At 41.4% G+C, this 10,536-nt stretch overlaps 2 protein-coding genes and 1 non-coding gene across 3 annotated transcripts; 1 reads left to right on the forward strand and 2 right to left on the reverse strand.

The window, feature by feature from the left end:
- Positions 1-729: 729 nt before the first annotated feature.
- On the reverse strand, positions 730-8,315 carry galk1 (galactokinase 1). Its single transcript, XM_030078638.1, is given in 9 exon segments — positions 730-1,309; positions 5,044-5,206; positions 5,328-5,478; positions 5,630-5,811; positions 5,990-6,125; positions 6,385-6,408; positions 6,411-6,503; positions 7,186-7,375; positions 7,949-8,315. Coding segments are annotated over 9 exon segments (1,179 nt in total). The 5' UTR covers positions 8,114-8,315; the 3' UTR covers positions 730-1,234.
- On the reverse strand, positions 1,371-4,650 carry LOC115378389 (BTB/POZ domain-containing protein KCTD21-like). Its single transcript, XM_030078639.1, has 2 exons — positions 3,309-4,650; positions 1,371-2,675 (listed from the first exon to the last, which is right to left on the reverse strand). The coding sequence occupies exons 1-2, from the start codon at positions 3,720-3,722 to the stop codon at positions 2,205-2,207; spliced, it is 885 nt and encodes a 294-aa protein (XP_029934499.1). The 5' UTR covers positions 3,723-4,650; the 3' UTR covers positions 1,371-2,204.
- Positions 8,316-8,549: 234 nt separating the features above from the next.
- On the forward strand, positions 8,550-8,622 carry trnaa-agc (transfer RNA alanine (anticodon AGC)). The gene has a single exon. It is a non-coding gene; the product is annotated as a tRNA-Ala (tRNA).
- The last annotated feature ends 1,914 nt before the right edge of the window (positions 8,623-10,536 follow it).

A 10,536-nucleotide genomic window follows, 5' to 3' on the forward strand; every position in this document is an offset into this window, starting at 1 on the left:
GTGTGCATGGGTGTATAAAATGTGCATAGAGGTAGGTCAATGTGAATAACAGTTAAACAGCAGTGGAAAATAACCTAACTAATAACAGTTAAACAGCAGTGGAAAATAACCTAACCAATTATATCCATGCGTGCACATGGTTACAGACTGTGAAGGATATACGTATGTGTATGTGCTTAAAAGTACAAAAAACAAACAAAAAAAGAAATCGCAATTTTGGCTCGAAATTAGCAAAGTATGCCATTAGAAGTGGTTGTTTTATTTTAGAAATCAAACCGACAAAGCGAGTTTGTGCAGCCACCGCTGTATAATGATTAGAAAATGAATGTTAACACGGTGAGAATAGAAACAAACATCATGTACTTCACAGCAATGCTGTATAGAGACAGCATTGCACCAAACTCCATTCAACACTGGGGAAAGTGGGCTGAGTTGGTAAACACACACACCTCGTAAAACATAATACTGTTTACAGTCGTGAGCGCACACACTGGTAAACTCTGCATCCATATGATCCAGCATAACAACATTTCAATACATTTCAGACTTTATAATTGGATTGCATACTATAACCACAATCCCGTTCCACTACAAACGCCGTGTGCATAACTTTATTTGATAATTCATGGGCGGTAAATTTATGATAGCGGCATTTCCTACAGTAATTGAAGGCAGCACGCTGGCAGGATGAACATCCTCTGTGCAACATAGCAAACTTGAAATCCAAAATGAAGTTAAACAAAAGCTTTATTGAGCAAAATATCATTCGTCTTCAAAGGGAATTTGTTACAAACGTAAAAATAAAAATATTTAATCAAGAGTTTTGTTTAAGGCACAATGCAAATAAACAGAATTTGGCCTACCATGTTACATTATCGTCTTAATTGCACATAGTTGGTATAAATAATTAAGACATTAAACATTAGATACTTCAGGCACACATATAAGTAATAGAAGGGAGGCGGAGGGGTAGAGTTTGATTCATTTGTTGCCAGACACAGCACTCACACAGCGTTTTTATTATCAAGGCACTTTTTCCCTTCACACAGTATGTCAGCTGAGCAGCCAAGTCTCCTTCATAGCTCATTTGTGCTCATTCTACCTTATTATAACAGTAATAATTAAATCAAAGCTGTCTGAGAAAACAACTTCATCAAATTGTAAACGATACAAGAGGAATGCATCTTTTGAACGAATGGCATTCAGCAGAGATGTACTGGGACAGTATTTCAGGTCAGGAAAGACTGAGAACCCGGGCTCCCTCTGAAGGAACAGTGATGTAGAAAGTTGGGCTTCCGCTGTATCGCTCCTGTTAATGAAAAATAAACATGATTTTGACTATGAATGCATAAAATATTTATATACTTAATGATCTGGTTGCTAAGTCTCATAGCTTTTACTGACTGTACTGAAGCTTCTTTTGCATTATATGCACAACCATTTTACAGCCATACATGCATGCATGTTGCAGAGTCATTCATGCTCATCTAATTTCTTCACAGCCCAGGAAGGAGGTTTGAGGAGCCGTCAAGAGGAAAGAGTTGCGGGGGTCGTTTTCCCAAACAGCCACCTTTCCTCTCCAACTGATGCACATCTTTTCCTCCTGCATACTTCCTTTAATACTGCTTCCTCCTTGCTAAAAATACATACTCAATCCATAACTCATCTAACTTCCCCTGGATGATTATCTCACTTAAAGGGCAGATGGGTAAAGATGGTGGAAAAAGGAATGGTATTTATAGGATTCATTTATTTGGCACTGAAGCTACTGGACCAACTGGACCAGTCTATCTGATATTGAACTTATTTCTGAAACTTTGGACAAACAAGACAAGGAATGATTAAGAACTTCAAAGTTACTTCTAAATGTCCATTGTAAGACTGGTTGGCACTTAGAAAAATTACTTCACATAGCTTTACTAAATTACAAGTTTACTATTGGTAATAGTTTTTCTAAATCTAAGATAGATGATCAGACTGAGGCTGGAAAAGATGCCTCAGATATTTACTGGTCATCTTCTGTAATCCCTTTCATTTCCATATCACAGAGTGAGTTATTGAGCAATATGTTCTTTGTTAAGAATGAGATATGAGTTAAAGACTTCAAGTCCTACGGGTAACAGGTTAACTTGTGGCTATTAGCAACTCTCTGTTATTGTCAACTTGTTGTGTTCTAGAGGTTTCCTTTGTTCTCTTGACCATCTTCAGCACTTGACAAGACGAAGCGAGGTGCAGTTAAGAATGTCCGCAGGGTCAGGAGTCACCAAATCAACTTTGAACCCTTCAGCCAGAGACACTGTCAGCAGCTCTTCCACAAAACGCTGCATATCTGTGACTTCGCAGGGGCTCCGCTGTGGGCTGATGAGGTCATCACAGTGAGCCTGCATGACCTCGGGGTCGGAGACGGTTAGACCACGGTAGCGCTGCTTGTCATACTGGTCCTGAGGTAGTTCGTCAGGCCTGGGCACCCACTCTAGTTTCAGCCTGTTTTGCCTCGGGTTGCATGGATGGGGGGTGGTGAGACCCTGGGACGTCCGATAGGAGAATCGCTCACAAAGCAGAGCCAAGAAAGCCCTCCAGGTACAAAAGAGGTCAACAGTGAAGACACGCACAGAGCACGTGCGAAGCTCATAATTCTCTGGCCCACGACGCAAGTTAAAGTGGAGAACGCGGACCTGGAATGAGATGGTACAACATGCTGAAGACATGTTCTGCAAAGTGTACACAAACAAAGAACTGGTCCTTCCATGTCCTTGAACGTGCACACAAATGCACACACTTTGTTTTCTGCTAACATAAACACTATCTCAAATGATATGCACAAAGTTTTTGAAAGCTTATACCAATGCTGATATATTAAAACTGAAGATGTCAACAGGAAATACTTTGTGTTAATACTCAATATCCAATATCAGTATTATATTATCAAGCTCAAATAGTCTAGAAAAATTCAAGAATTGTTGTCTTGTTAGGTTAAAAGCCTCTAAAACAGCATTTAGAAAATGGAACACTAAATATCTCTACTGAAATCCAGGATACTAATAATGCATATATGGATAAACATTACACATTTATGCTTTCTTAAAAGGAATCCAATCAAAATGTCCCAATAGAATCAATTTAGGTGAAGTTCTTCCAATTGAAAAAAGCAATGTGATATTAGTGAATTCTATAGTAACTACGTAATCCGACAAGCCACATCAGAGGTTGACAACAATGACTGGCTAAAATCCGGTTTTAAATGAAAGACTAATATTGGCCTGGAAAATCATTAATCTGATGTGTTGGTGTAATCCTAATGCACACACCTTGCAGTCAACGTCCACCATCAGCATAGCTCCTAGCGGCCCTCCTCTTAGGCTAAGGGGCAGAGATGCCTCACAGCGGCGGATCTCTTCCAGCAGGGGGCGTATTTGGAAGTAATCCGCCTCTCTCCGCAACAATGCAAGCTCTGAAAAACCATCCGGCAAATCCAGGGAGCTGGAACGCAGGTAATTCAAAATGTGCCTGAACACTTTGCCATCGCGATCTATGAAAACGTTCCCTCGCTTGTCCCTGAGCGCGGGGATCTGTCCGGTAAACATTGCGCCTAGCATCGAGTCACGGCAACGCGTCAGAGTGTCTAGTGTTGTGGTGTAGATTTCTCCCCCTACATTCAACGACACAGGGTCCTGGAGAGAGTTACTGTTGCTGTTGCTGTCCGGCGAGTTGAGGTTCAGCATCTTGGAGGTGAGAGAGATTTTTATGATCTTTACGATGCTTTTTCACCTCTGGGTTTGTTGGCCTTTGTACTTCGTCTGTGCTGTGGATGTTGTTGAAGTGAGAATAAGGATCCTTCTGCTCTGGTCCGGAATGCCGCAGACTGAGGGATGTGGAAGTTTCAAGTGTGTCTTTTGTCTCCAAGAGAGACTCTTTCCCTTTGACAGTCGGCGAGGCAAAGCAGTAGCCGGGATACGGCTGAGTTTGGAAAGATGCAAGGAAATCTGCCAAGTCTGTTTCCAAAGCTTAAGATTTATAAAACCTGGGTCCCAAACCTACAAAGGCCTTTGTTCTTTTGCTCCCATCTATTGGGTAAAAGCAAACTCATCATCTTCGCAGTTCCTTTGGATTTCAGTTGCAGCTTCCCATGATTTTCTGTGATTAAATTTACGTCCTTGTTGATTGCTCTTCCATAGGATTGTGGATGTTGTCAGTGGAGCCAGCCAACAGAAGGCCTCTTGCGTAAGCCCAGTCTGACTGTGTTAAAGCAGAAAGGCAGCGAGGGCCACAGTGACCAGACCAGCATGCTAATAACGGGACACTTCTGGCTCCGTCTCTACGGAGCTCGCTTTTATTCTCAGCTCATACCCCCTGATCTCGCTCTCTCTCTCTCTCTCTCACACACACACAAACACACACACTCTGGGGCTGTCTGGGCAAGACACGGGGGACTGGGCAATTTGTCTGAAATGCCCCCCTTAAAGTGACAGCCATACCCGTGAAAAGTGCTTTTTATCCTCAGTGAACAAATGAACAATGGCCGATCGAATTACCCCTCAGACAGCAAATATTTTCCCGTCGATAAAAAAATACAAACAGAAAATTTCCAGACTAAATAACAGCAAAACAGACTTTCTTGCACATGCTGTATCATGTTCCACCACAACAGAGGAGGATGAGAATAGCTCAGACTGGAGCAATATTTTATGAGTGCACAACGGATATCGCAAACCTACACACCCTTTCAAATTGTTTAGTCTATACTGCCTTAAGGGCTGAAAACTATACCAAACCCATAAAATAGTCTATTTCACTTTTACTTTGCTATAGTAACTATCACAAGCACAGTAAAAACAAATGACTACCACTTCTGACAATGTATTAGAAATGCACAAACACCTAAAAACACCATGACTGTGTGTGCACCCTTCATTAAATGCTTAGTGGCAGCAGGTTTTGGTTTCATACTATCTGGACTGAGTTTTTCTGTATTCAATTCATCCAAAAATGCTATGTAAACATGCTCCATTTATGGTATGTGCAAGTGAACATGTGGATACTCACCTGTATGTGGAGTATGGCCCTGTCGATGGCATGGGCCTGCAGCAAAGTCACAGTGCATCCACCAAATCCTCCACCTGTCATCCGGCTACCAAACACCCCCTCAACCTCCATGGCTGCAGAGACCAGCTCATCCAGCTCCCTGCAGCTCACCTCATACAAATCTCTGACAAACAGACAGAAAGCCATGTTGTTGTACAGTTACTGCACACCATCAGCATCAGAGGATTTCTTGTTGAAGAGGGTCAACGGAATAAACAAGTTCGCTGCAGTTGCTTTAGCCCTACCTGAGGGAGTTATGGCTCTCCACCATAAGTTTGCCAAACTCTCTGTAAGCCCCTCTCTTCAGCGCTTCGGCAGCTTGGACAGTTCTTTCTATCTCCTCAATCACATGACGAGCTCTACGATACGTCACATCGTCCATTTGATTTCTACCCTCTGAAAGGACAGAGGAGGTAAAACCAAAGTTAGCTTGCTTTTAGTTATGTCAGCCCTTAACAGAATAGAACAGAGGGGATGGACAGGACAGGACAAGATAGGATACAACGGGGCAGGGCAATGGAATGGACGGGACATGATCACTTCGTACCCTCCAGATCCTTCAAGGTAGCATCCCTAAGGCTGGCTTTCCTCAAGATGGAAGCCGCCTCCTCGCACTGTCTGCGTCTGGTTGGGTATTCACTGCCAGTAAGAGAGTGTTTGACGTTGGAGTTGGTAATGAGGATGACCAGGCCTGGATCTGCCAGTGGAACCGGGGTCACCACCAGGGACCTAAGCAAACAACAAAGAAGTACATGATGACAGTGGTAGAAACAAAAGTTGTAGGGTTTCTTCGGTGTCTCTCACATGGGACAACATGCAAACAAAAAAGACTTGACACGAGACTCAATCTTCTCACAGCTACTGAACATTCTTTAGTTTACTGATCGCTCAAAGACACTTACATTACCTGCAGTCAATGAGCAAAGCATGAGCCTCCCTGCCCAAAACAGACACAAACTGGTCCATAATGCCACAGGGCACACTTGCATGGGTGTGTTCTGCCAGCTGACATGCTAATGCCTTTGCCACATTGTCCCCATCATCTGTAGAAGAAGGTAACAAAGAGGTAGGTCCACGTTTGATCTCATATAAAGTGCTATGAAATAACTTTCAAGAGAAAACAGTTTTCACATGAAGTTTGACAATGGTAACAATTAAACCAGTATATCAGTTTGCCAATACGTCAGCTTCATATTGGCCTTTTACTGAAAATGCTGCATCTTCCAGTCGCTGTAGTCCACCTCCAGTACCACAGCTAGGGACTAGTGAACCCACAATAGTCTAACCAAATCAGACTCTGACCTGGGTTGAGCTGCTGCAGGAAGTGTAGAAAGCCACCTCGAGAGAGGCTGAGCTGGACAGACCTCCTCCCAGCGGGACACTGGTAGCTATCACTGCCCTGAAGCCTGGGACAGGGGGAGCTGCAAGGATCGGAGGGACAGATAATGCATATTATGCATCAGTAAGATCAACAAATGTATGCTGTATGTTTTCATGCACTTTTACAGCAGTGTGTTACGATTCACTGTGTAACCAAAAACGTAGCCAATGAACAACTGAGACATCAGCCATTCAACAAAAGCAATACCTTTGATTACAAATAGATTCCTAGCTAAAAAAATAAATGTGACTTTTAAATGGATACTAAAATAAATCACTGGTTGACTTTTTACATATGCTCAGTTTCTTTTCTGTAGTTATTGTTGTAACATTTTTGTAGAATTAATGCAATATTTATACATAATGCACACACTTTCTTACCAACTAGGATTAATGCACAAGTAGGATTTGTGCACATATTTATACATAATGCACATACTTCTTTCAAATTTCTAATGCATGCATTTTTTTTTTATATCTTATTACTTTTTCTATTTCTATTTCTCATAACTTCACTTATGCTTACAACATATTCTTCTCTTGAGAATTTGATCAACTGCAACTGACTCAATTTCTCCTCAGGGATCAATATCAAGTATTTCTGATTTTGACAAATTTTACAAAATTCTACAAAACGGCTACATTGTAGAGGTCTTCAGTTCACTTCAGGTAATATTTGTTTTACACATAACAGATCAGGTCTTTCATTACTCATGTGTTTACCCCTGTAATGCTGCACAACGCCCTTCACATAGTTTGCCCAGCCGGGTGACCCTGGAGACAGAGGTGAGCCATAGCTGGGCAGGTTGAAGTCCACTCTCCTGGGCTCCTCAACATCCTTCGCTGTTGTTACCACGGTGACACTCTGGCCGGAGGCTGGACTCCCCACCACCACCGTCACCAGGGGCAGCGCCTGGCACACAGAGCAGACCAAAACATACAGCTAAGTGGCTGACCCAATTTCTGAGCATGCCAAAAGCAGGAGATCCACCACAGCAGCACTATATTCCAACAAAATGTCAGTTTTGGTCTTTGAACTGCTCACAGTGCCCACAAGAGGGTGTAGTCTGGTGCAAGGAGACTAATAAGGAGACTAAAACCTATTCTTAGACAATAAAATGTTTATTTACTTTTATTTGCTTTTTAGCACATTAGAGGCAACTTGATAAGTGGATTGTTAAGAGTTATAAAAGATACTTGGTTATATTACATGAGGAGTATACATTTGTCATTGAGCAGGGGACCATTAAACTGGCAGATTATTGAAGTGATTTAGTATGATGGGTCACTCATAGTGGGGAGCCACTCTCAGGTACCTATGCTTCCTTGCTGGAATACCAAAGAGCCTGAGAGACGCTCACGCACATTTCCAGTGTATATTATCATCTCAATTTGAATTATAAGCAATAACCAAGCAATCCATGTTTCAGCCAAGACACACTGTGCGTTTGCTATGACACCCAAACTCCCAGTGCTGTAATATTACCATCGGCAGTACGAATCCATGGTTGTAGTCGGTGTGCTCGCCTATCAGATTGACTCTTCCAGGGGCGCACACCGCCACCTTGGCTGCCTCTCCCCCGAAAACCTCCTCGTACGTGCGCCGAGCCTCAGCCACCAGCTCGGACACATCTGGGATTCCACTGGCCATTGACTCCGGATAAACAACGTGGTACAAACTCCAAAACGACGGCGCAAACACACAAATTACTGTATGACTACCGAAGTGCCAGATTTGTCTCAAAATCGTGTCGGGAATTGAGGCGGAAATAAATAGCTACAAATGACAGCTACATGCAAAAAGGTTGCAATGTTTCATTTTTGTCAGGTGATTCACTTCCTGGTAGTGTGGCGTTTAACCGCGGTGGGAGGCTCTAATTGGCGGAGAAACGACACATGACAGACACGCTGCCTATCGAAAGTTATTCAGTAAATGTAGCAGTTTGTTGCCTGTTTACTTTGGTTACATATTCGATGTTTTGCGTGAATCATGTACTGAAAATTACAACTACATGAAATGTTTATTTGTATTGTAATCATGTTATATTTGTTTTATTTGTTTTGAGATGTGATGTTTACAATGTGAAGGGGGATTAGCTCAAATGGTAGAGCGCTCGCTTAGCATGCGAGAGGTAGCGGGATCGATGCCCGCATCCTCCAATCAATATTTTCCTTACTGCACTGAGTTAGTTGTGTTGAAGTGTTTCTGAAACGTTCTCCACCTGTTTCTGTGTAGTTAGTTGGAAGCATATCACCTCATACCACCGCCACAATCCTCCGCAAAAACCACCTCATACGCCCTATTTCCAGCCTGCTCTCATGTGATTGCTCAGCATGTTTATTGCGCCTAGTCGCTGCCACTTGTTTGAACTTAACTGGTTATCATACAGCGCTAATTTGCATGGAGCTAATTTGCAGTGCAGTGCATGGAGAACCTCTATACTTCACCAACTCGTGAAGACTGGCGCCCTCTAGTGTTCAGTGTTCTAGTGTTCATGCTCCGACCTGAGCCTTTTACATAGCAAGAGTCAAACATGCATTCATAAAACATAACATGAGGATTCCACTGATATGTTTTTTTTTTTTCAAGGTCGATAATGATTCTGATAGAACTGATATTTTGTGCTGATATTCATAACCTTTAAACCTGAAAATTACTATGGAAAAATGAAATTAAAAGAGAACTATGATTAGATTAAACCTCTTTTTTGTCACATTTTTTAGAGACTATTTCAGACACACACAAAATTAATAGATGAGAGAGATACCTTCAAACAATATAAAGAAAAACCTGTGAAGAAAAACCTGTAAACAATGTCTTCATTTTCTTTGGTTTGTATAATATGACATATGTCAGTCACCATAAACAATAAGGTCATGTTGAAATTTTATCTTAAATCTTCAAAAATGAAAAAAAGAGAATTTTTCCATAAACCAACTAAATAAAATCCACCAGCTTTGTAAGACACTTTTGCTTGTCTTAGACATAACTTACTTCCAGAATTTCTTGATTTCAGTGACACAATATTCGTTGTAATAGTTTCTCAAGGAAATTCTTGAATCAAAATCAGTTTTGATCTATGAGATCTGTAAAGCAAAGCAAACAAAAATGGACAGACATCTCTCCAGTCAGGTCAGTTTGATGTAGCTGACAACTTCAGCCATGTCTGACCATGTTTCTACCACTTTCTATTGTCTGTTCAAATAAATATCACTAAATTTATGACTGTACAGCTGGGGCACAAAACCAAATGGAATAACAATAACAATACAATAAACAACAAATACATGACAGCTGTGACTGTAACTTGATTTGAATTGTACAATATGCATTATACAATAACACTTTTTTCAACAGTACAGTTATACATTATTAACATTTCCCATTAGCAGGGTGCCATTGGAGTACAACAGTTGGGGTTGAACTCTAGACAAAATGAATGTAGTCTCTTTACTGTTATCCATAACAGCTTATCTGCTGAGGGATGCTTTATTACATATTATGGAGTTAGGGCGCCACCATGTGGATGTAACAAAGGCCAACCCAAATGTCTCAGTTACCTCCTCAGGTGAACATGGAGACTGGCTGCTCCACTTCTCTGACCACAGGTCCAGTGCAGTTTAGTTCCATGTTTCCTGCAGAATTCATCAGTGTTACACTGAAAATCCTTAATTTGAGATGATTTGAATGACCCACTTTATTGGATTCCATGCATATTCTAAAACTTCATGATGATGATGATGATGATGATGATGATGATGATACTGGGTTTCAGATAACAGCTTGAGAGACCCTTCATGGTCTAAATGCTTCCAAGGTTTTCCCAGCCACACAAAGACAAATTCTGTGGAAACACTACATCTTTGTGTTTTTGGAATAAAAATGGTCACATTCCTAAATATTCAGCACAAAATATCAGCTATTAGTATGTTCGATTCAATAAATGTCGGCATCAGCTTTTAAAAAAACATACTGAGATGACATACCGACTCTCACCTATCCTTTTCGGTCCAACATCCAAGCCAGCTTTTACATAGGCGCTCACTCTTTTGATCTGCTAATGTAATGAATGC

The sequence above is a fragment of the Myripristis murdjan genome, chromosome 19, assembly GCF_902150065.1.
Source record: "Myripristis murdjan chromosome 19, fMyrMur1.1, whole genome shotgun sequence".
NCBI classification, from domain to species: Eukaryota; Metazoa; Chordata; class Actinopteri; order Holocentriformes; family Holocentridae; genus Myripristis; species Myripristis murdjan.